This window comes from Mustela lutreola, chromosome 8 (genome assembly GCF_030435805.1).
Source record: "Mustela lutreola isolate mMusLut2 chromosome 8, mMusLut2.pri, whole genome shotgun sequence".
NCBI classification, from domain to species: domain Eukaryota; kingdom Metazoa; phylum Chordata; class Mammalia; order Carnivora; family Mustelidae; genus Mustela; species Mustela lutreola.
The window spans coordinates 94,870,493-94,897,183 of record NC_081297.1 but is presented as its reverse complement, the minus strand read 5'-3'; the positions used below and the strand labels follow the sequence as shown (position 1 = coordinate 94,897,183).

The window sequence follows — 26,691 nt, the reverse complement described above, 5'->3', positions numbered from 1 at the left end:
TTGACAGGGTCAGGCTTTGGCACACCCTGGGAGGATCAGCATACTCTCCACGTATGCCCTGTGACCTGCCCAGCTTTTTCTGTCCTCTTGCTGACCCACACATTCTGTTCCAGCTCAGCAACTTTCCCACCTGCCCCTCACAGCCTCGGGGGGGCGGGGTGTGTGTGTCCATTCCCTTCCCTACAAGCCAAACTGCACCTTCTTCTTCAGTTCATCAAACTGGACCTTAGCTTCTTCTCACCTCAACTTATTCCCACGGATAAATCCTCCAAGCAGTTCTTGCCTCCAGGGATATGTATCAGAATGTGATGATTTTTTCCCCCCTTGGTTTACTTTTGTCCCTCCTGGAAGCCTTCATGGGCCACAGCTGCAAAGAGGATCCTCAACTTCTAATCATAGAATCCCTATGACATGGTCGTGGTAAACGTCTATGATGTTGGGACGGTCTAGCATCTGGGACATATCTCCCCAGCCCGGGGTCTTTGGCTTTGTAATTATGAAGGATTTTGGAACTAAATATGGGATTCCTGTCCCAGTAAACATCATCATTAGTACTCACAACGTATTATTTATAAGACTGTGCAGTCTCGGAAATAACTATACTCTGGATTTGTCTCAGCTGTTTAAGTCAAAGATCTTTATTTTCAGGCCTCTTTCAGACAGAGGTCTTGCAAGAATCAGAAATGACAGATGGTGCACAAATCACATTTTCTCCTCCACCACAAAAGGACAGGTTCAATAATTTTTTGTGATCTGTTTTGAGTGACCCAGATAGCTGGGAAAACATTGCTGGATTTTTTTTTTTTTTTTTTTTCTGATCTACCACAGAACTTTCAAACGTTGCTGCCTATTTTGGCTGTCTTAGTTCCTACCAGGAGAGAAAGAGCATAGACAGAATAGGCGTATTTCATAAAATTGGCAGTACACAGCTTTGAAGGGACGTCGGCGAAGCTGGAGACACAGTTGGCAGCTGTGTCCCCTCCTTCCCCCCTCGGGAAGTGGACCCAGAAGCACACGGCTGGGAAGTTGTAAGGCGGCGAGCTCCTCATGCTTTCACCAGCCAGACCTCATTGCGACGTCCATAGGGCTTCATGGGAGGGTCATACCCAGTGCAGAAGTAGACGTCACTGCGGCAGGTGGCTGTGCCCTCCAAGGCTGTACGCAGCTGGGTGGCATGAGCTACGTAGTCGGCCTCCTTCGCATAACCACCAAACTGCCTAAGGTAGAAGCGAAAGAGGGGCTGATTAGGAGAAGACATGATCCCCAAGGGGGCGGGGGGAGTCTTTCTTATTTTTTATTATTTATCATTTTCTAAAGATTTTATTTATTTATTTATTTATTTATTTATTTATTTATTTGTAAATGGTGCAGGCAGAGGGAGAGGGAGAAGCAGGCTCCTCACTGAGTGGGGACCCTGACATGGGGCTCAATCCTAGGACCCCAGGATCATGACCTGAGCCGAAAGCAGACGCTTAACTGACTAAGCGAACTGGGTGACTTTTTTTTTTTTTTTTTTTTTTAATTTTATTGAGAGCAGGGCATCTTAAAAAAAAAAAGAAGTCACTTGGCACTCTCACTATGACAAGCATGCTAGAGCAGGGGCTGCCACTCCGTGATGGTGGATTTGATCCCTCCAAGCCTCAGAACCTCACTTACGCACCTGGGATAGGCTGTGTTTTCCCTCCAGGGTCGTTTTGAGCTTTAAATACAATAGTGAATGTGAACAGAGTCAGAAACACAGCAGTGAAGTACTAAGCATGAGCTTGCCTTTCCTTCCGAAATGTCCCTGAGGGATGGTAGGCTGACCTTCCCCTAGGCCATGGCTTCACCTTTCTCTCTAGCTCCCTCTTGCCTTGGCAGCCCTCCTCCAGGCCCCTCTGTTTCCAGCTGGGGAAGGAGGAAGATGCAGGAGCATTAGGTAGGATAGAGCTGTAGCTAACGCTTCTCCCCCAGCAGATCCTTTCTGATGAGTGAACACATCACAGCGGTGACAAGTAGCAGCTTTTTTAAAAAACAGAGCGACCAAAGGGCCCCAAGGAAGTCTTGGGAGGCCCCGTGGCAAGCTTGAAGCATGCCCCAAATAAAGAAATCACTTCGAATAAATCCCTTTTCCTGTTCAAATCATGAAAGCTTTCTTTTTCTAGTAAGGAAAAAGACTCCTAAATCAGGCTTCTCTCTTAATGGCAGAAGGTGGGTTCAGAGAAGGAATAAAGCCTGCCTTTTCGAGATGATTATTCCCTCCTTACGTCATCTGCCTACGCTCCAAAATTCATCCTGTGGCCTGCCCTAAATATACCAGTCTAAATCTGGGTTGCACTAAAATCTTTATTAGAGTCAAATATGTCCCCATTTCTAATGAGCTTTATGACTCAAAAGTCTGAATCTGCACCAGGCCAAGATTAGGCCAAATGCATTATTTTTGGTGGGGTTCTCTGAGTCATGCTTTGCTCTTTTATAAGTGGTTAGTCATGCTTGACAAGCATTCCGCATGTTGATTATAGGGTTATTGATGTAAAAACACCCAGGATTTCATCTTTAAGGGATTGGTTCTTCCAACGTCTAGACAGTCGCTAACAGTACACAGACAGAGACGAGACCACTTTGGAATAGAGGAGGCTTGGTTCAAGTATATAGAAGAGAGATCATAAGGCAGATGAGGAAAACTGAACTCCAGCTTCACTGAGGCTCAAATGAGAGGAAAGTGGATTAGTAGACCCAGGGTGAACATTAAGGGAAGACTGTTCTGGCAGTAAAAGTCTGCAAGACTATGGGATTACTTTGAAAGAATGTCTATAGGTTGAGAACCACTTGCCTGAGATGAATCAGATGCTGAAGGTAGAAGCGGGTGTTGAGTGTCCCCTGTACCCCGCATTCAGGCTGTGACACTCAGTTCTTTTCCTTGAAAATGAGCCATGTTGGCTCTTTAGGCTACTGGGTTTTAGAAATGTCCGAAGGAAGAGGGGTCCTCAACTCATCAGTTGGTGACAAAAGGGCTACCTCAGTCCTACCTCGGCCCCTCTCTTGTTCATGGTCTTGAGCAAGGCTTTAACTTCTCTAACCTTCAGGTCCTTCATGTGCTAAATAGGGCTAACCAATCCGTCTTAAAAGGTTGCTGTGAAGACGGAGGGACACAAGATGGAGGCTGCTGTGCGCAGTGCTGGCTCATAGTAGGCCCATGACAAACAGGAGCTATTTACTGTCACTTTGCAATTGCTCAGGACAGCCATCCGGTTCCCTGCCTCCAGGGGGAGGGACACGATGGGAATCTCAAGTAGTATCAGGAACCCAGGAAAAGAGTCTAGGAATGACCAGCTGGCTCGATGAACTATCTCACCTTCTCCCCTGGGCCTTCTCTCAAAACCCTAATCTTTAACCCCACTCCCTATTCCCATTCTTTTCCCTTTTTCTCTTTCTTTTCTTTCTCACTCTCTTCCCCCTCCTCCCTCTTCTTCCTTCCTTCCTTCCTTCCTTTCTTCCTCAGCACTTATGACCATCTAACATACTGTGTCCATTGTTTATGGTCTGAGTTTTCCGGTAGAGTATAGGCCCCATGAAGGCAGGGATCTTTATCACTTTCTGTGCCTGACACATGTTTGATCCCTTGGCCAAGTCAACAATTCTGGGGTAAACAGTAAAAGTCTTCAGGTCTTCAGGTTGATAGACCTCAAGATGATCGCACTTAAGACTGTTTGCCTCCACATTCACTCACTCATATAATGAAATCTGAAGCACACACTAAGGGTGGGAATTCAAACGGGAAACTGGATTGACTGGAGCCATTCAAGGGCCTTGAATGCCGTGCTGACGACTTTGAAAAGGTGGGCTTATGAAGGCTTTGAAAGTAAGGGGCTGACATGATCAGGTTTGTTTTGGAGAAATCCCTCTGGCGGCAGTGGAGGGAAAGAGCTGGAATTGTTGGAGGCCAGGAATGACCATGTGTGAGATGACAAAGGCCTCTGAATAAAGGCAAACTTGACAGGTGACTAGAGGTGAGGGGAGGCGGGGAGAGCAGGAAGTTGAGGATTCTCCAGGGTTTCCAGGGCAGTCTCTGGATAGAAGCTGCTGCTAGGGATGCTAGGGTGAAGAAAAGGAGGGGTGACTGATAATATGGTTTGGGGACCATGTTGATATGAAGGTATGTCTGTGAAATACATTCATGCAACAGCTGTTGTGTACCCAAGTGTGTGTCAGGCACTGCAAATCTCCTCAGAAGACCTGGCAAAGAACTAGAGCCAGAGATTCTGAGTTGGGAAGAGGTGAACCTGGTGACAGATGCTGGGAGTCCTCAGTGAGTAGGTACTGCCTATCATCACGGGAAGGAAGGAGACAAGGCCTAGATGGTGAGCAGACATAGAGGGTCAGCGGGCTGCTCTTGGGCATCCTGGTCCCCAGGTGGTGGGTGGAAGAAGTGGCTTGGCAGGGGCCCCTGAAGAAGGAGCTGTCTGAGAAAAACACAGAGACCCAGCAAGTGATATGGAGAATGTCATCATCTGGGGATTCATAAATTCACTTAAAAATGCTCCCCAAACCAAACAAAAGCAATTTGAAAATATTTATTCCCAGGCCTCCAGAAATGCCGATAATGAGGATAAAAATTTCCCTCTGGGGCGCCTGGTGGCTCAGTGGGCGAGGCCTCTGCCTTTGGCTCAGGTCACAATCTCAGGATCCTGGGATCGAGCCCCGCATTGGGCACTCTGCTCAGTGGGGAGCCTGCTTCCCCCTCTCTCTCTGCCTGCCTCTCTGCCTACTTGTGATCTCTCTCTCTGTCAAATAAATAAATACAATATTTAAAAAAAAAATTTCCCTCTTGCTTCATCATGGAAACTTCTACTAGAAAACAAGCAGAGTGAATGGGCCAGGAAACAGCAGACACGTGTGTCCTCCTCACACGTGTGTCCTCCTCACAGTCTAACCAACACTCCCTCACCCAAGCACAAGAATGCACAAACGAGCCAGAAAACCAAACTGCACCAGGTACGTGGCCCGACAGAGGCCCAGTGCTAGCTCTTCGGCTCGTTCGGGGAGAAGCCACCCCGCTCCTCCCTGCCTCAGCTTCTAAGCCCAACACGGAGGGGAGCACAGTGCCCACAGCTCCCCGCGTTCATAAACGTGTTTGCGTGTGACTTCAAGAATTCTCATAAAGCCCTTTGAGCTCCTCAAAGGACATAAACATGAAGTCTACACATTATTTTTGTAAGCCTATTAACTAGTCTCTGTCTCCATCTTCAAAGAAGCTCTCCTCCAGGGCACTGTATTTTATCTCCCCCTACGTCAGAGTTCAGTATTTGGAACAAAGATTTTTGGTTACCATGGGAACCGAGGAAAGACACTCCCCCCACCCCATTCCAGAAACACAAAAGGAGCTGACTACAAAGGTCTGGAAGAGGTTTGTGGGGTGGGGATGAGGCAGGCATCAATGAGGCAGGGGAAAAGATGGAGGCTTTGGTCCCAGGGGGGCTAGAAATCACAATGGTTGAGGCATGCATTGGGGTAGATGGAAAAATGGATGGTCTGAGACTTTAACAATCAACAAGTCAACACAGATTTGGGGAGAGTCTATGCACGGAGCTCTGTGCTAGGCAAAGGAAGCGTAAGACGAGGAGCTGACAATCTCACGTCAACGGGTAAGAAGCTTCACCCCATGAGGCATTTCATTCAGTCGGACTGAACCATGCTTACTGACTCGAGCAAGACGAGGCTCAAAACACAAGTTGGATACCACAGAGCTATAAAGATGATGAAGACGTCTTTCTACCCTTGTGAGGTCTAACTGCAGTGGGCAGGCCAGCGACACACATAAAGATTATATGGGACAGAAGGAAGCACTAGAAGGAAGGCAGAAGGTACAGATGGAATGCTCTGGGGGGTGGGGAATAGGCAGTGATTTGTTCTGACTTAGAACATGAAGGGAAGGTGTTATGGAAGACCTGATAATAAGCCGTTGTTTATTGAGCATCTCTTCTTGATGTCAGCGAGGAACAATATGACAAAAATGCCTGGCCTCAAGCAGCTTCCACTCAGCAGAAGCTGGAGAAGGGCTGTAGGAGGAGCTGGGCGAGCGGAAGTGGGTACTGCATCTGGACGTGTTGCGGGGGGGCATGCCTGAGATCAGGTGGACACGGAGTGGGGGTGTGCTGTGGATCAGATGCCATGACAAAGCGTTTTTACTAGGCTTCACTGCCTGGCTAGACATCTGGGGACCCAGCCCAAAGTTTACCCATCCCCCATCTCATTTAATTACCAGTTTGGGCTTTGGTCCCAACCCTAACGAGTGCCCGAGCAGAGGTGAGAGGTGGGGGTAGGTAGTGGGATGGTCCCATGCTTGAGGGCTGGCGGTGATGAAAGGACACCTTAGAAGGGACAGAGGTGGAAGAACTAGGAAAAATCAGGAGGACAGAGCAATAGTTGAGGCAGGAGATGCCAAAGACCGAGGCAGGGAGGGAAGGCGCAGCTAGGAGGTGATTAGGACTTGGCCAACAGTTGATGTGGCAGGTGAAGGAGTCAGGATGCCATTTGATTGGGATGAGTAGGAGGATGGACGGGGACCTTTTGTAAGACGGAACACAGGGCATCAGGTCTGGGGAGGAGATCTGAGCTTCATTTTTGACTTATTGATTTGGGAGACCTTGGGGAGGTTTAGGTGGAGATGCCTCCAGAGGGTGGAAGGGAGGCCGGTGCTTGGGAAGCATGGCAGCAGCAGCCGTGGGGACTCGGGCTCATCCCCCCAGAAATGGGGACTGAAGCCACTTCCAAGGACTCGTTTGTAAAGGACCGGTGGGATACCTGACCCGTTGTAGGGGGAAATGGTGATTTAACTAGGTTTTAGATTCAGAATCTTGTCACTGGCAGGGCTCTTAGAAGTGAGGTGGCTTCAGTGTCAGAGGTACTCGACAGACATGTGCAAAATGGGACACACTTGCCGCCGAGCACACGCATTACTCAGTGTAACTGCTGCACATCTGTGCAGATGATGTTTTAATTCCTCCGGCCAAGACTTCCTCGCCCTGTGTCCTGTCCATCCTACTGGTAGAAACTTTATGCCGGAAGGCTTTTCAGTAAGAAATATGCTTCCTTATAATTTCCACCCACAAAGACCACTTCTCATCTCTGAAATAGCTTAGGCCTGGGATGCCTGGGTAGCTCGTCAGTTAAGCCTCTGCCTTCAGCTCAAGTCATGATCCGAGGGTCCTGGGACTGAGTCCCACATCGGGCTCCCTGCTCAACGGGGAGCCTGCTTCTCCCTCTGCCTGCTGCTCCCTCTGCTTGTGTTCTCATTCACTTGCTCTCTGACAAATATATAAATAAAATCTTTTAAAAAATTAATAACACAGGCCTGAAATATCAGAGACATTTGTTTCTCATCTATTTTCCCCACTAGGAAAAACTAGTTTTTCCTGCTTCAAAGAGTGGACAGGTCATTTGTTCCCTGCTTTATTTTGAGCACTGACAAAATTCTTGGCACAGAACAAGGGAATAATGAATACATGGTTTTTTGACTGAATGAATACATGTGTAAATGGCCTCATCTTGGTCATCATGTTGAGTCTGATGAATGTTAAGGCATTCGAGGGAGATGAAGAGATGGTCAGGTTGGAGATGTACTGATGGAAGGGTGACAGTTGAAGATATGGGAAGGGACCAAGATCTTTAGGGAGATGAGGGAAAAAAAGAAAAGAAAGGAAAGGAAAAGAAAAGTACAGGGAAGGCAAGGACCAAGACTTTCACTTGCTTATTATTCCTCAGCTTTTAACTGAGCACTTACTAGAGGACAGCCTAAGGCCCTACCCTCAAGAATATTCTAGTGAGGGAGATGACAATAAATGCATGAACAAATAGGTATATAATGCAGATGAGAATAAGTGAAGAGAAGAAAAACCAAGTGGGGTAAGAGGACAGAAAAAGAAGGGGTGCTACTTTTGATAGAATGGTCAGGTGAGGGGCGCCTCGGTGGCTCAGTGGGTTAAAGCCTCTGCCTTTGGCTCAGGTCATGATCTCAGGGTCCTGGGATCCAGCCCTGCATTGTGCTCTCTGCTCAGCAGGGAGCCTGCTTCCTTCTCCCTCCCCTCCCTCATCTCTGCCTACTTGTGATCTCTGTCAAATACATAAATAAAAATCTTAAAAAAAAAAAAAAAAAGGAATGGTTGGGTGAGGCTGCTTGAAATCAAAATGACAGAGTTTAGGCATTGAGTAGAACAAGGAGGCAAAACTGTATTATGTCTCCCATGGCCAGAGCCTCCTGTGATTACAGGTAGGCGCTGGAATTATCTAGGAACGTGACTAACATTGGTCTACAGCTCTCCTGAGCGGTAATATGGAACACCCTAGAGGCTTAGCAGTTCTTTCCGAAGTTCTCGTTCTCCAGGTTGAGCTTCCCAAGCGGCCAGTGGCCTCAGTAGGGCCTGGTCCTTTAGCGAGGAAAACAACAGCAGCATCCCTGGGCGCCCTGTGGCTGACAAAGTTGTATCACACGCACACTTTGTTGGACCCTAACAACAGTGTGTCATACATTCTATTTTATAGATGAGAAAACTGAAGCTCAGACAGCCCAGCTGTAAAACTCATAATTATTAGAGTTGTGGTTTGAACTGAAGTGTATCTGTAGTTGCTTGACTTTTTGTTGTTAATTCTAGTAAAACTTGATCTGATTCTTGGAGAGCAATGAAGTCAAGAACAGGAAAATGGGCTAACACTGACCTAGGGTCTACCTAACATCCAGCATCTTGGAGGTATCTACGGATACCATGTTTCCTCCTTATGACAACCCTGGGCATTAGGTACACTTTTCCCACCTTGTACTTGGGGAAATTGAGATTGTTCAGTGACACACCAAAGGTCCCATGGCCATCGAGTAGGAGAACTAGGATCAGATCAGAGGTCACCCCGACAATGACTCCTGGTTTCCAGCTCTTTCCTTTATGCCCAGACATTTCACTAAAACCATCACCCTCTCCTGCCACAGGTCTCTGTCGAACCCAGCGCTGCACTGTGGAAAGGAGGCTGAGTTGTAACCCAAGTGGCCTTCAGGGCCGTGAACACAGAGGGAGCTGGAATGTGGCCACTCATACAAGTGTGAGGATACCTGTATTGCCTCTTGTGACCACTAAGGAGATTCTGATAGTGTTAGTCCTTCCTAGCCTTCTATCCATTGACTGGTAATACATACCGCTAAAAAACGCATAATCCCTTTTGAACATCCCTTCATGATGTCCTACGAAAGGAAGCCTGAATTAAGGGGGCAAGGCTTTCATTTTAGAATTAATTTTGCCATCTAATGCCCTTATGTGTATTTGAAATAGTACTTTTGCCTTCTGCCACTTCACTCTGCCTTCCAGGTTAAGGTACTCTTAAAGCACATTTGGCTGTGCAGTGACACCAAGTGGCTAGTTGAGGAATAACATGCTGATTTAAGACCCTGGGTTAGGTTTTTTTAAAAAAAACAAAAACAAAACAAAACAAAAAATTCACAGAGCCATGCCAGACACCCTATTTATCACATTCAGCTGCTTAGGTTTCAGAGAATTAATAGGAAACTTTCACAGACTGGACTTTAATAATACCTTTTAAAAAGATACCCTGTCCCTTCGTAAGGAACCAGGTTTCCTTGGAGAAATGTCAAACTCCAGCTCTAGGGCAAGAAATGCCTAGATGTGTTTGAAACATCTAGTCACACCAGAAAGCAAGGAAGCTACCCTAGAGTACTAGAGTCTTGTCAAAAGGACCAGGCCAAATATGGGACAATGTGAGCATCAGTAAGAACAACTGCCAGGAACGAAAATACATCAATTGTGTTTAAATTAGTATGTTTATACTGAACCTCAAAAAACAGAGACCAATGCCGCCTTGCCCATGGAGGATGTTCAGGAATGAAATCAATCTTCTGAAAACAGGCAAGGAGAAGGCAACGTGCTAAAGAGAAGGTATCTTGCCTTTTTATCTGTGCCTCCATCTCAGAGAAGTCAAATAGCAGAAAAGAGGAGGTTTCTTTTTATCAAAGGACACCAGCTAAAAAGTGAAGGAAAAATAGAGGACACTGTCATTCTATAAACTTGAACGAAGCCAGGCATCTAGGTAAGGGTGATCTGCAGTCGCGGGTGTTGCAAAAACAGAAGTATGTGAATGTGATGAACTCCCCGGTGGCGTCTACAGCACTACCTATGAAACATGCTCGCCAAAGGTGCTGGCCTGAATCCGTCCGTGCCTCTGGTTCTAACTGCTAACTCACAGGCAATGCCGGAGGCAGAGGAACATGTTGAAATACCACGGAAAGGCAGTCTGCAAAATTCAGACTATGGGAAACAAAAGGACACATGATCCATAAGCAGCCATGAAAAATGGAAAGGTATAGTAATGAGAAAAACCACAGATTAGTAAAAGCTTAAAAGGTGTACTGACCAGGGATGCCTGGGTGGCTCAGTCAGTGAAGCATCTGCCTTTGGCTCAAGTCATGATCTCAGGGTCCTGGGATCAAGCCCCGAGAAGGATTTTATTTGGATCCAGGTTCAAACAAACTTTAAAAACAAATGATCCGATAGTGGGGGAAATCTGAACGCTGGACATTTTCTATTATCATGGCACTAATGACATGCTGTTTAAATTTTAGGAGTAATAAGACATTATGATTGTATTTTTAAAAAGTCTTTAGTAGTCACACTGAAGTATTTATGGGTGAAATTAATAAAATGTCTGGAATTTGCTTCAAAAAGACCCATCAGAGGGGTGACAGTTGTGAGGGTACACATGACACAGGTCTGACCTTGAGTTAATTATCATTGAAGGTGAATGATGGGTTTCATCATCTTATTCTGGTTTATTTTTTTTAATTTTTTTTTTATTTTCCAGAGACAGAGAGAGAGCACAAGCAGGGGGAGCAACAGGCAGAGGGGGAAGGGAGAAGCAGGCTCCCTGCTGGGCAAGGAGCCTGATATGAGCCCGACATGATCCCAGGACCCTGGAATCATGACCTGAACTGAATGCAGATGCTTAACCGATTGAGCCACCTGGGTGTCCATTATCTTACTCTATCTTTTCATACGTTTGGAAATTTCCATACTAAAAAGTTAAGGACAAAAGAAAACCATCGGACCAGCCACTTTGAAGGTTTATGGAACTGATTTAATCACGTCAACCTCATTCCTTATGAAATCAAAAGGGCAAAGGGAAAAAATAATTAACTACTGAAACCTACCATAGCTCATACACATTAAGTCATTTGTAAAAACAGGAGCATCTTAGTGAGTACTGAAAGATACTCTTTAGTAGAGGTCCTCTGAGGGAGGTTGTTATGGGCACTTAACAGATGGAGAAACTGTCTTAGAGAGGCTGAGTGGGATTCAAACTAAAATATACTTGTTCATTAGAGTACACCAGCCTGCTCCCAAGACACGTGGGGAAGAGACAGAGAAGAGGGAGCAGGAATGAGGGTGAGACATTGGAGACACAGCACCCAAGATTTAAGGAGACCCTCACTCTCAGGGCCAATCCTGTACTTAGACCACTGTGAAAGTGGGCGCCTCCTTAAGTTGTGTACCACAGCCACCTCACTTCCCCACTCTAGTCTCTGTCCTTGGGAAAGATACTCCTTACCCCAAGTTTGCTTTTCCTGCTGCCTCTGTGGCGAAGGCAGGAAGGTCTGAATGATGACTGGAGAAGAGGCCCGGCTGCAGTACACGCACTGTCCTCTAGGGGGCACGACTACGGCCTACCACTGCCAGACCAGCCAAGCTCCAGTTCCCAGCGTCAGTGTTAGCTCCAGAGAAAGCTATGCCTTCAGGTAGCAGTGTTGGAGCCAGGCAGCCCAATAAGTAAGTTCAGAAGCCCTGGGGAGTGGACAAAACCTGTCCAGGACAAGATTATCTGTGCATTTATTTTCCCTCCGGTGGTTCTAGAGTAGAAGCAAATCCACACCTATAGTTAATGCTGGTAAAGCTCCTGGCCTGTGACTGCACACGGTTCTGTGCCTGTCATACAGGAGGATTTTAACAAGTGGCGGAGGCCACTGATTCTCTACAAGAGACTCAGTTTCTGAAGGGGGGTTGGGGCCCAAAGAATAAAGACATGCAACCACCTGCACCTGTTATGCTCTATAGTCAAAAAGAACATGACCCCGAATGAGGCTCTGGAAACAGGACGAGAACACTCCAAGGACCATGGACAATGAACAATGGAGGGGGTGGCCATCCAGTTCTAGCAAATACTCCCTGCCTTTCTGGCATTCAAGGGGTAAAAAGGACAGCTCCCAAGTCCGATACATTTATGTATTTGTGACCCCAAACAACAGCTTGACTTAGCTATTCCCTGAGTCTCCCAGAACCTTACTGTGGCTAATGTAGGTGTTTAGCCTAAACTGTGGGGATACTCCAACCAGGCCAATTTGGCAAATGGCAAAGTATTTAGTCAGACATAATGCAAATGTTTGTGTGCCATAAGCTGAAGAAAATGAAATGAGAAATTATCAGGACTCCGTATTTAACTTAATTCATCAATAATATAAAGAAATTAAGAAAACAATACTATTTGAATCAAAAAGAATAAAACACCTAGGAATAAATTTAACCAAGGAGATAAAAAGATATGTATACTGAAAACTGTAAGACATTAATGAAGAAAATTGAAGAAGACACAAATAAATGAAAAGAGATTCCATGCTCATGGATTGGAAGAATTAATGTTGTTAAGATGCACATACTACTGAAAGCAACCTATGGATTCAATACAATCTCCATCAAGATTCCAAGGGAATTTTTCACAGAAATAGAAAACTAACCCTAACATTTATATGGAACTACAAAAGACCCCAAATAGGGGTGCCTGGTTGACTCAGTGGGTTAAAGCCTCTGCCTTTGGCTCAGGTCATGATCCCAGGGTCCTGGGATTGAGCCCCTCCTCGGGCTCTCTGCTCAGCAGGGAGCCTGCTTCCCTTCCTCTCTCTCTACCTGCCTCACTGCCTACTTGTGATCTGTCTGTCAAATAAATAAATAAATAAATAATCTTGGGAAAAAAATAAAAAAAAGACCCCAAATAGCCAATGCAACCTGGAGGAAAAAAAAAAAAAGAATAAAGCTGAAGCACATTTCCTGATTTCAAATTATATTACAAAGTTATTGTAATCGAAACAGTATGGCACTGGCATAAAAAGATATATAGATCAGTGAAACAGAATAGAGAGCTTAGAAACAAACTCATCTATGGTCAACCAACTTACAGCAAAGAAGTCAAGTACAGTTTCTTCAATAAACATTGTCTGGAAAATTGGATAGCAATAGGCAAAAAATTGAAACTGGACTTGTATCCTACATCACACACAAAAAAACAATGCAAAATAGAAGAAAGACTTGAACATAAGACCTGAAACTGTAACATTCCTTGAAGAAAACATAAGGAGTAAACTCCTTGGCATCAGTCTTAGCAACAATTTTTGGTATTTGGCAATAAAAGCAAAAATAAACAAATGCAACTACATCAAACTGAAAAGCTTCTGTATAGCAAAGGAAGCTATCCACATAACGGAAAGGCAACCTACTCAATGAGAGAAAATATTTGCAAGTCATATATCTGACAAGGAGTTAAAAGCCAAAATAGATAAAGAACTCCTATAACTCAACAGCACAAAAGCCATGCATTCTGATTAAAAAATGGGCAGGGGATCTGAACAGACATTTTTCTGAAGAAGACATACACATGGCCAGTAGGTACACGGAAAGGTGCTCAACATCCCCCACCATTAGTGAAATACAAATCGAAGCCCTAATGAGATATTACTTCATACCTATTAGAATGGCTGGTATCAAAAAGACAAGAAAAATGTATTAGCAAGGCTATGGAGAAAAAGGAACTGTCATTACTGTTGTCATGGGAATTGGTGCCGCCACTGTGGAAGACAATATGGAGGTTCTTCAAAAAATTAAAAGTAGAACTATCCTCAGATTCAGCAATTCCACTTCTGGATAGATAGCTAAAGGAATTGAAATCACTGTCTTTTTTTTCTTTTTTTAATTTTTTTTTTTAAAGAGATGAAATCCCTATCTTTTTTTTTTTTTTTTTTAAAGATTTTTTTATTTTTTATTTTATTTGACAGAGAGAGATCACAGGTAGGTAGAGAAGCTGGCAGAGAGAGAGAGAGGGAAGCAGGCTCCCTGCTGAGCAGAGAGCCCGATGTGGGACTCGATCCCAGGACCCTGAGATCATGACCTGAGCCGAAGGCAGCGGCTTAACCCACTGAGCCACCCAGGCGCCCCTGAAATCCCTATCTTGAAGAGCTATCTGCACTGCCAGGTTCACTGCCCCATTATTATAATAGCCAAGATACGGAAACAAGCTAAGGGTCCATCAGGAAATGAAGGGATAAAAATGTATGTCTATACACAAAGCAGTATTATTCAGCCATAAAGAAAGAAAGAAACTCTGCCATTTGTGACAATGTGGATGACCTTAAGGACATTATGCTAAGTGATAATAACTTGGACAGAGAAAGAAAAATGCTGTATGATCTCACTTATATGTACAATTAAAAAAAAAATAACAACAACAACTGAGCTCATCGAGACAGAGAAGAGACTGTTGGTTGCCAGAGACGGGATGTGGGAGGGGAGTGGGAGAAGAGGGTGAAGGTGGCCCAAAGGTACAGATTTCCAGCCATAAGAGAAACTAGTCCTGGGAATGTGATACAAAGCAAGGTGACGATAGTTAACAATCCTGTCATGTATATTTGAAAGTTATTAAGAAAGCAGATGTGTGGGGATGCCTGGATGGCTAAGTTGGTTAAGCGGCTGCCTTCGGCTCAGGTCATGATCCCAGCGTCCTGGGATCGAGTCCCACATCGGGCTCCTTGCTTGGCAGGGAGCCTGCTTCTCCCTCTGCCTCTGCCTGCCACTCTGTCTGCCTGTGCTTGCTCTCGCTTCTCTCTCTATGATAAATAAATAAATAAAATCTTTAAAAAAAAAAAAAAAAGAAAGCAGATGTGTGAAGTTCTCATCTCAAGAAAAAGAAATTATGATGGATGTTAAATAAACTTATGGTAGTGAACATTTCATAATATTTCTGTATATCGAAGCATTATATGTTGGACACCTGAAGTCAATACAATGTTATAGGCTAATTATATCTCAATAAAACTGGAATAAAATATAAATGTAATGCAAATGCTCATTGCAGATGATCAAGGAGTGGTTATGGAGATCAGATGTTACCCTCGGATGACTAGAGAATCATTTCCTTACAGGGAATAGACGGTGATGCTTTCCCTCTCCTCGATCTTAATGCTGTCATCGGTGGGAACTGGCGGGTTGCTCTGAAACTGGTTTGGAATCCGGAACCAGACTTTTAATTTCTTCTGGAGGGAGCCATCATCACCAGGAAACACAGCAAAGGAAATAGGAACTGTCATCCCCATTCCGATTCCTGAAAACATAAAACCCCACAGAGTGAGGGGGTTGCTACAGACAGAACTTGCTCAGGACCATGGAAGATCAGCTAATCTCATTCTTCCTCCAAGACAGTATATTTGGTTCTTGAAATTAATAACAAACCTTCCAGGTGTTAAAACTATATAGTAAGATATATACAAAACAGCTCTTATTTGTATATACTGGAAATAGGAATGTAGTGATTCAACTCGTTTGGAAAAAATTATTTGGTAATACATATCAAGACTGTCAATTTATCAGTATCTAATTGCCTTCTGTTTAAATGTGAATTTTAAGGAAGTAATCCAAAATATCTTAAAGGCTGTAGGTAATAGGATATTCATTACCACAGAATTTATAATTGTCAGAGACTGGGAGCCATGTGAATGTTCAAAACAGGAATATGTCTAAATTACAGGTACACAATGCAATATAATATAGCTGTCAACAACCACACTTAAGAAGATTGCTTAACACTAGTGGAAAATAGCTATAACTATAAATACCGGAAGGATACACAATTGCACAAACACTATGATTACATTTTAAAGGCTTATTAAAAAGCCCTAAAGAAATACAATCAGAAGGCAACAATGATTGCAATAAAAAAGATGGATTGGGGTACTGTTTTGTTATTTTCAAGATATTCTTTAATGTTTAATCACATAAAATATTTTTTAAAGATTTTATTTATTTGGGAGGGGAGGGGCAGAAGGAGAGAGAGAGAGAGGGAGGGAGAGGGAGAGAGAATCCCAAGCAGATTCTGTGTTGCACATGGAGCCCAACATGGGACTTGATCTCACCACCCTGAGATCATGAACTGAGCTGAAGCCAAGGGTTGGATGCTCAACCAACTGAGCCACCCAGGCGCCCCAAATTTTATCATTTTTATACAAATATTCTTCTAAAAAACATTACAACAACATTAAGAAGGAAAAGATTTCTTCTTGACCTCCTACTGGTTGACTTATTGTCCAAAGCCTGATTACTTTGGTGTTACTAAATGCTACTGAGGTTAATACCAGTTTCTGACTTTCTAAATTATCAGCCTGAGAAATATCCTAAAAATTAAACATCACCTTTCTTTCTTCTTTTGCCTTGCTTTTGACCCATTTGGGGTTCGCACTGATTCTAAAGAGCAGTCCAAATGAGAGAGCTTTAGAGTTAAGCTCATATTTAAATATGGATTCCACACTGACAGGTACACTGAAACTTCGGGCCCATTGTTTTAAAAATAGGGGCACGGCCAGCACAGACTGACATGTCTAAGACTGGGACAGCCTAAAAACTCCCAGCCCCTTCATTTGCCAGAACAGAGCTGAGGACCTGGCATACTCACCACTCACTGAGCCTCAGAGCCCCGTGGATTCTGAGCGACACAGGGACTCTCAGGACACAGGCTGAGCGACACAGCCTCTCAAGTCTGAGGCTGGCCTGGCTCTGTGACTTGGCTTTCCTCACTCAGTGAACCAGTCCAAAGATACTACAAGCACTGCAGGGTTGATACCCCAAGTGCATGTTCATGCCTGGGAGAGAAGCATGCCAGGTGATATGGAGCAGGGAGACCACACACCGAGGGGTAGGCCGGATGGGGTCAGTGTGGTCCCCTTAGAGCATTCTTGTGCACAGAGCCCAAGTTCATGTGCTACTGAAGCAGGTGGTGACAGGTGCCCTGTGGCCCCTCCCTGTATTTTCCCCTGATGACATGAGACCTAGCAAGCTTCCCTCTGAGCCCAGAACCACATCGTTCAGGGATACTCACCCTTGTCATTGGTGCCTCCCACGTACTTCATGACTTTGGGCATTGCTTCCCGGAGACCCTCATCCACAGGCTTGTCTGTCACTTCCACTGTGGCAAACCGCCCCCCTTCACAGGTCCTTTCCTCATAGGAGACGTCTTCCTAGAGATAGAATTTACATACTTAAAAGAATTAAAATGGCAGCCGGTGATTACTCTAGAAGCGGTGATGGTCCAGTTATAAGAACGGCTAAAGAACTTTTCATAATGAACCTGGGCATGGTGACAGGGTAGAAGAGACAGTTAGGAATATGAAGGGCCATGAGAAGATTCTGGGATTTCTTACAAATGTAGAGTCAGCAGAAAAAACTTCAAATTATCAATACTCTCAGAGAGATAAGAGAAGATATTGCATCCAAAGCCACTCAGAACATCACCAGAATGCTATAAAAATAGGATGTTCAGAGATCACAGAGCTCTTAGAAATTAAAAATGTAACAGAAATGAAAAATTCAGGGGAGAAGTCAGAAGATAAAGCTGAAGGAAATCTTTCAGAATGTCAAGTAAAGAGGCAAAGACATAGAAAACAGAAGAGAATTGGAAATCAGAGAATCAAGCCAGGAGATCCAACATCTGAATGACAGGACCGTCAGGAAAAAGAGATGAAAATTGGAAAAGAAGAAAGATCTGTGGGAGGCCACCGCACAGTTGGAGTCGAGGATCAAACCAGGCCCTGACTTGTGTCTCCTTCAAAGTCCGGACACCTCGACAAGGTTAAGGATGGGAAAGTTGAGTGCACTGAGAAAAGGGTCTGTGCTATGTGTCGTGCACTTGCCTACGTGACATCCCACACACTCTCCCTACAGTAGGGAACAATGTGGCCAGGGTCCTGAGTTCTTAGTTAGTCCTTGTTCTGTACCTCCCATAACCCACTCCCAGGTTGATTGTCTTGCTAATGGCTTTAGCTGAAACTACCTGGCCTCACGAGGTTTGCTTGTAGTAAATGTAAACTTGTTATAGAAACTTGTGGTCATCTGACTATGTACTGATGTAATGCTCCTTTTATTCTGGTCTGCTTTATAAATGATTGTAAGATGTGGAATAAAATTGGCACTGTTGGACATCATCTTCAGTGTCCCTCTCGCCCCCATCTCTTTGTCTCTTAATATCTTTTCACCATCCTCTTAGCCCTCATGGTTTTCCTGGTCGATTCGTCGCCCTGTCCGTGACAGAGATCCAGCAACAATGTCACAAACTCGAAGGCCCCAGGATCCGCCTCATTCTAGAAGCAGGGCTGCAGGTCAAGAAGAATCAGAGTCGCTCAGAGAGGGAGACAAACCATTAAGAGACTCTTACTCAAGGAAATGAACTCGGGTTCCTGGAGGGGAGGTTGGTGGGCAGATGGGGTAACTGGGGGATGGGCATTAAGGAGGGCACGTGATGTAATGAGCACTGGGTGTTATACACAACTGAGGAATCACTAAACTCCACCTCTGAAACCAATAATATACTATATGTTAATTATATAAAATAATATACTATGTGTATATAAAATAATATAGTATATGTTAATAAATTAATTCATTTAGTTAAAAAATAAAAATAAAAGCTTCCACGGCAATTTTCACCAAATTAAAAAAAAAAAAAAGAAGAATCAGAGTCATTCTCTTCACTTGTACTATTCCCAGATACGACTCCTCATTCCAACTCATCTCACTAAATCATACGCCCCTGAATGCTCAGCTTCACTGCCAATCCCCCCAAAGCCAGGGAGGACCCCCGCTCCTCATGACTACTCTCCACATGAGTCTCTGTGCTAAGGTCATTACCCTTTGCCTTATGGGCGCTGGTGGCCCGCCTCCGTCCCCTCTCCTCTTCCTTGTCCTTTGATATCTCATATGATGTAATTTCGTATTCCTTGAACATACGCTATAAGACAGTGTTTTTCAAACTTGGAAAAGAATCACGATTCAAAACAAGAAATGTATTTTTACCCCATGCCCTTATCAAGAACACACACGTAATTGAAACAGGGTTTCACAAAATGATACTTCACCCTTATGGAGGAGGGTGAATATACCAGCCTTTTCTTTCTTTCCTGTTGACTTTTACTCTACTCAAGTGAATTTTTTTTTTTTAAAGATTTTATTTATTTATTTGAGAGAGAGACAGTGAGAGAGAACATGAGCGAGAAGAAGGTCAGAGGGAGAAGCAGACTCCCCATGGAGCTGGGAGCCTGATGTGGGACTCGATCCCGGGACTCCAGGATCATGACCTGAGCCGAAGGCAGTCGTCCAACCAACTGAGCCACCCAGGCGCCCTACTCAAGTGAATTTTATTCTATTCCACCAAAAGAAGAAAGACATACTCTATATTGATTTTGCTGTCTGGTAATGGAACACTGTGCAGTTTGAAAAATGTGCTCTAAAGTCTTTGTGGACAAGAACTATGTGGACTATGTGGACCAGAACGATGCCATAGAGCATCGTAAATTAGATGCTCAACGGGTGTTTGGTCATGGATTAAGGAGCTGCCTCTCTTACTCATGATTGTGAAAAATAAGCAGAAGACGTGGCTGCCCCGGCTGGGCAAAGGGGCCTTCCTGGGACATCCTAGACTGAAAGTCTTCAACTCCCAAGCGGACAGAATGACTCTTTGGAGGTGGGTAGGACTGTGGGGCTAAGAGGTCTGTATTGTCTGAAAAAGTACACTTACATTCTAATTTTATGTTTAGAATGGAAAAAAAAAAATTTCTTTGTGATGCAAAATTAAAGAAGAATAGTGAGAAAGGGACCCAGGAAATCTGAAAGGTTTCTGAATGCCAGTTTCATCAACTTCCCTTCACATGGGGTAGGGGAAATTGCACCAGACTAAGAATCAAGAGGCTCCAAATCAAATCTACTGTGTCATTCAGGGGATGGCTATGAGGTCCTCCCCTTGGAAAGTGTTGCATTTCCAAAGGGCCTTCAGTAGCAAGCCGTGCTGTATAAACCTGGGGTATTTTGCTCTTTCTGGCTCTGTCACAGCAGAGACTAGACTCAGCCTTCATTTGAGGTCCTTTTGAGTCTTGCCACTCGTGTTTAAAATTCCAGAAACGCTACTCTGTGAATCACAGAATTGCAGCCTGAAAGCCGTTTTAAAGTTCGTCCAATCAAACTAATTTCCCAAAGAAGAAACGAAGCACCAGAGGGACTGAGTTCCCCAGGAACACACAGCTACTAAGTGGTGACACTGGCACCAGAGTTCCAATCTCCAAACCCTAGTCTAATGTTAACTGCCGGGCTCGGTACTGTATGGGGGATGATGGGAATGCTTTTAAGCATTTTCCTTTAGCTACTGAGTTAGTTCTTCCTGTTGGACATTTGGATGTCTGTGTCCAGCTCCGAACAGGGGCAGCTAAAGTCATTGGATGCAGCTTCTTCTCTCACAAACTGATGACAAGCTCTCACTGGAGAAAAGACCTGGCTGGCTCTTTCCTTCATTCTTTCTTTCCTTCTCTCATTAATTCAACCAACGACAGTGGAGCTTCTCCTATGTGCTGAGCACTGTGCCCTGTGCCCTGTGCTAAGATACAGCAGTGATAAATGATACAGTTTCTGACATTGGGAGGGGGGTGGTCTGGTCTAATAGAAAAACCAGGTTATAATCCAATGATATATTTAAGAGGAGAGGCAGGGCAGCGTGGGAACACAGAACAGGACTACTTTGGTTATTCTGGGGGGCAAGGTGTGTATTGATGTGCTCGGCTAGGTCCAGGCTGACCTACGAACTTTGAGGTTCTTAAAGATAAAAATATTGAGAAATATTATTGAAGACCTCTGCCAGGTGCTATGGATTTGGAGATTAAGACGATATGGGCAGTCTAGATAATTATGAAATTATCATACGATGTAGCAAATGTTCTGAAAGTTTGGGGAGGGAAATTTCAGGTATCAGGCACCACAGGTAGAAAAGAGCAAAGGGGAAGAACACAGCTGGTTTGCTGGGGCTGGAGCAAATGCTGTCAAGCAGGACACAGTGAGAGAGGGGGTTGCAGATTTTGGCTGGGCCAGACCCCTGGAGGACTCCTAGGCTGCCATAGGGAGGATTCTGTGAGCTTCGTTCCAGTGACGGTGAGCTGAGTACAAGTCAGTTTCATCTACCCCAAATTCGTTCAATTGACTTTGTGATCCAAATGTGGGATTTTGAGTGGGAGGGGTCCTTGCACAGAAAGGAATTCTGGGGATCCTATAGGTGATCTGTGCTCTCAGACTCTTCTCCAGGCAGAAGGTCCATGGCAAGAAAAGAAAGGCTGCCAAGGAAAGAATCCAGTTTGATTCGGAGAGCCAAGGCCCCCATGATAATTCTACCAGTCCTTTTTTTTTTTTTTTTTTTTAAGATTTTATTGATTTATTAGAGAGAAAGCAAGCAAGAGGGAGAACGACAGAAAGCCTGAGCTGGGGGTTGGGACAGAAAAAGAGGGAGAAGCGGATTTCCTCCTGAGCAAGGGGCTTGATCCCGGGACCCTGGGACCATGACCTGAGCTGAAGGCAGACACTTAACTGAGTCACCCAGGCACCCCGTAAATCTACCAATCTTTAAGGCTCACCTCCACCATCTCTTCCTGAGTGATCCGTCCTTCTTATGAACTCCAAAGGCTGAGAACACTAGGGCTAGAAGGGCCCTTTCATATCTATCAGTTCATTTGCCTCCCAGGACAGATAGACAAACTCTCCATTGCACAGCTGGACATGTGGGTGTGGAGCTCAGTAGGAGACTGACATGGGGGATAAATTTGGAAGTCATCAGCAAAAGGGGAAACTGAAGCTGTGAATGAAATTGAAATTGCTGGGGAATACACACAGAGCATTCTGCATCACTTAATCATGTTAATGAATGCCCTACCTAAAAGCCCTCATTCACCAAGTTTTTAGCCTCTCCTATATGGTCCAGGTACCAGCTAGCTTCTACCTACCTTGCCAGCCACACCCAGAGCACTTCCTCACTGGCCTTCTGCTATTTCCTTCAATGCCATGGTCATGCCTGCCTCAGAACCTCTGCACCTGCCCCTTCTGCCTGGAGTACCTCTTTCCTATCCTCTTTCCTGCCTGATGGACCCCTACTTATCCCCAAAGTCCCAACCTCAAAGTCACTTCCTCAAAGAGGATCCTCATTTAAAACAAGTTCCCATGATATTTTTTATAGACCCCTGGACTTTCACAACACTAGAGTTATTGTAATTATAACTGAATAATAATGCGTTTAACCTCCATCTGTAACCATAAGCCCCATGTGGTCAGGGGCTATCTGTGTTTACCACTGTATGTCTTAGCGTCTAGTACCATGTCTTGCATATAGTAGGTAATAGGAGTATTTGTGGGAAAGGAGGCTGTGGCATAAAACCTGGTTTTACTCGAAGGATAAGGAATAGAATAGACATAGCTGGGTAGACAGATGAGCAATTAGTCTAATTATACCTATGCGGGAGAAAAGCAAACTCACAATGTCTTAAGGTGGTACTACAGAAGGTCCCACCCGATTGGATAGCATCTATGTCCATAAACTCATTTGAACCACTGGATCACTGTGAAGATTTAGGTTGGAGAGAGGGACATTGCAAAACTACCCAGTTCTCCAGGGAGAATTTAAATAGAGTTCTATTTCTGCAGAAAATAAAGCACCTAAGTTAACACAACTAACACATTCGATTCTTCCAATTTAGTGTGTTTAGTGTGTGTCCTTGTCACATGGAACATAATAACAGCCCACCTCTGTCCCAGATTCTGCTAACTTATGCTCCCAATCAGACATGGATTTGGCCCAAGGCCGCAAACACCAGTTTCAACACTCCCCAGGAACCCTGGTCAAATTCAAATCCCAGACTGAGATCTTGAAACAATGCCTCTTGCTATGGAATTTGCCAGGTCCTCTGCGAGGTCAATTTTTTTTCTAGCCACCTGCTGGGGTGGGTATAACATGTTGATTCTGGAAGCCAGCTTTCTCATCATAAAACAGTAATTTCTCATCATAAGAAAAAATAATATAGTCCACCTAACTCGGGACTTTCTATGGGTCAGGTATTGTTTTAAATACTTTGCATGAATTTGTTCCTGCAATCCCTGTAAAGAAGTGAGTGTTTTTATCTTTATTTTCAGGTGAAACTGGAGCACGAGGGGTTAAGTAACATGACTGAGTTACAGTGGGCAAGTGGTAGAGCCAGGATTCAAACCCCTGGGTGGTCGGGTCCTAACCAATGTGCACAGGCTGGGAAAATTAAGATGTCAGTTATTAATATCAGTCCTGCGCTGCGGATCCACAAGACCCACCTAATTCAATACAGTGTGAGCAGTGTGCCCACCTCCTTCCTGAAGCAATGTGGAAGGCACCTGATAAGCTCCGCAGCAGCCCGGATCTCTCCATCACAATCAGTCCTGAACATATGGTGAGCCCGAACCTGAGCTACGCAGGGTCCACTGTCTGCCATCTATTGGCCCAAGAAAATGGGCAACAATTCCTGACCTAGACACTACCCGGGGCAAGAGAGATAATTCCAGGGAGAGTCTGTCTTCAAAGTATTAATCCTCTGAATTTGTATATTTTTGAGTATCTTTGTATATTTATATACATATATTTATGAGTATCTTTGAATAGTTACATAATTGTCACAAAGGCACTGTCATTCTCATAGCTGAGAGATTTCAGGGTTCACAGTGCTTAGGAGGTTAAGTAACTTACCCGAAATTACCTGTGAAACTAAGCGGAAGCCAATGGTTACCATACCCTACCAAGTACTAGGTATTTTGCTGAACAACTTATAGCTGGTTATCTCATTGAAATTCCCAAACATTCTTATAAGATACAAATTGTTATTTCCTCTTGTGATCGGTTTCAGAGAAGTTAAGCAAGTTGCCTTTGACCACACAGCTAGGAAGAGCAGAGCTGAGTTCTGTCTGACTGAATGGTATTATCACATTTGTAGGGTGTATGAGTTTACAAAGCATTTTCATGTTTTTTAAAAAAATGTAATATTTATAGTTGGTCTGGGAGTAGATGGAAGAGGTATTTTTATACCCATTCTACACCTGCAGAAACTAAGAATATTCAGGTTAAGTGATCTGCATCAGCCTGGTAGCAATATCCCATACGGCACCATGTTCCCATCAAAGGTTGAGGGAAGATGCTTATCAGAGAACTGTTGCCTGAGCTCAGAGGCCTGGGTTACTTGGAAGAAGCTAGAACCACGGTGGCCTGTCTAGAAAGAGCTGGAGCTGCGGAGAAACTCTTGGTGCCCAGAGACCTGATAGTTCAGAGAAAGAAAGGGAGAAACACCTTCTTTCTTTCCTTCCACCCTTATATCTCCCACCAGTGCCTCCCCCTGGGTGACCCTCACGGCGAGTTATCTGACACTGGAGCCTGGGAAGTAGGCAACTGGAATCAGCCCTCACTCCAGACTGAGACACGACCCCCATTCCAGACTCCGGACTGAGACCCAGGGAATGGGCAGGGGAGGCATCTGAGGACAGACAGGGGTACAGCAGCCCAGACCCTGTACTGGCAATTGTCTGTTACCCCAAAAAGACCAAGAGAGCTGGATTCCACTACAGAAGGGAGAACTCTCTGGGAGCTGTTGGTAACATGGGGATTCTTTAAGCGTTAGGGACAAAAAGCATCTTAGACATTCCTGGGCTGAGTCCACAGATGAGCACACACAACCTCACACAGGCAGGGTCTCACCACAGTCAGTTTCTGTGGCCTGCAGTTTATGAACATGGGTAGGCAAACAGGTAAAACTGACATTATTTCCCCACTCGAAACCACAGACTCATTCCTCAAATTCCCTATTCCTTCCTCCCTTCCCTACTTGTTTTTCTTCATAGCCTTGATCGGCAGCTGATAACGACCTTTTGACCTGTTTACTTGTGCATTACCCACGAGGATGGGGGTCTTGTTGGTTTTATTCATTGCTTTATCCCCACTGCCTGTAAAGACGATGTACTTAGATGGTATTCAACAAATTTTAGTTACTTATTGAATACATTAATTGTAACTTAGAAGAGTTCACACGAAGAATCTGGATTTCTGGTTTTCCTTAAAAATCTGGCAATTCTGGTTTATATCCCTGCATAGCAACATGGCTGCTCTTTGTAGAGGGGACCCTGAATTCTTTCTTGGATTTGCCTCAGTCCCCACCTTGCCTTTGAGTCTAACACAGGCAGCTTCACTCATTTCCATAGCCTGACTGGATGCTTGTAGGCATCTGAATGTCACCCCTGATCTGGGTTCAACTTGATCATTCTAAGTGCAGCTGAGGGAACTCACAGACAGACAGATGAAGTGACAGGGCTCTGGTTATACCTGCGTGAAGAACTCAGACTATAATCTGGTTGAGGGCTTTTGTGTGACCATCAACGCGCTCAGTACCAGAACTGGGTCCTCAGACAACACAGTCCTTTAACATAGGAGGTGCTGAGCGGGGAGCTGAGTATACACACAAGGCACAAAGTACCTGTTTGCAAGGAGACTGTAATCTAGCTGCGGACTCTTCGTTTTCAGGGGGCAATCCAATTTGCTTGTGTTACACTGCTGTCAATTTGTGGGGGAGACTGCAGTCAAGCCCTTTTCACCCATCCTGTATCCAAGGACCCAACTCTGGGAGTTCCATGGGCCAGCATACCTTGTTACCGCTCTGGGCCTTTGCGCATGCTCTCTGTCTCTGCTTTTCTGCGCTCTCCTAACATACCAGAAACCCAGGTGAAGACCCTTCCTCCGGGAAGTCCCCCTCATCAGCCCCTGGCAGAATGGATCGGGTCCTTCCCCTGTGCTCCCTCCCGTGCAAGTTTACTTCGGTGGAGGACAGATCCTGCTCCTTTATACTCATGTCTCCAGGAGTTGGGAATTTCTTGAGGACAAGCACGTTTTCGATCTTTTTGCACCCGCAGGCCTCTCAGCAAACAAACGAACAGAATGCTTAGGGTGTTTACATGAATTAATGCATTCAACAGGCGCTGTTCCGTCGCCGCGCCTAGACTCCTCTCTTAAAGCGATCTCTCCTCTTTGTCACCCCTCCTCCCAGTAGAGCCCTCAGCCTGCTGCTCTGTACTTCCCTTTCACTTCCTCCTTCCCAGTTCGCGTGCTGGGCACTGGAAGGCAGTGCCCCTCCCCCGGCAGAAGCCAAAACGCACATTCTGGGGCAGACAGCTTGCCCCACCTGCCCGTCAGAACCCACTCCAGCCCCGGTTAGGGTGCGGTGGGCGGGCGCAGCCCCGCTTCAGGTGCTCGGCAGCCCAGCGGGCCTACCTTAGCCCCTTTGCTCAGGACCTGCCAAGGCCACGTCTCTACGCTCCCGAACAGCGAGTTCTTGATCATGCCCAGCATGGTGTGGCTGCGGCGCTCCGGGGGCAGCTGCGGACTCAGGGCTCCAAGGCCGGCTGGGGCAAGCGGGCCTGGTGGGCTGGCGGCAACTCGGACTCCGCCCCGCGGAGAGGCGCTAGGAGGCCGACGCGGCGGGACGGGGCGGGGCGGCGGAGAGGCCCCGCCCCCTCAGGCCCCGCCTCCTCTACGGCGTCTGCAGGC

At 45.2% G+C, this 26,691-nt stretch overlaps 1 protein-coding gene across 1 annotated transcript; it reads right to left on the bottom strand.

The window, feature by feature from the left end:
- Nucleotides 1-609: 609 nt before the first annotated feature.
- On the bottom strand, nt 610-26,611 carry HEBP1 (heme binding protein 1). Its single transcript, XM_059186017.1, has 4 exons — nt 26,416-26,611; nt 17,164-17,302; nt 15,216-15,396; nt 610-1,217 (listed from the first exon to the last, which is right to left on the bottom strand). The coding sequence occupies exons 1-4, from the start codon at nt 26,491-26,493 to the stop codon at nt 1,046-1,048; spliced, it is 570 nt and encodes a 189-aa protein (XP_059042000.1). The 5' UTR covers nt 26,494-26,611; the 3' UTR covers nt 610-1,045.
- Between the last annotated feature and the right edge of the window lie 80 nt (nt 26,612-26,691).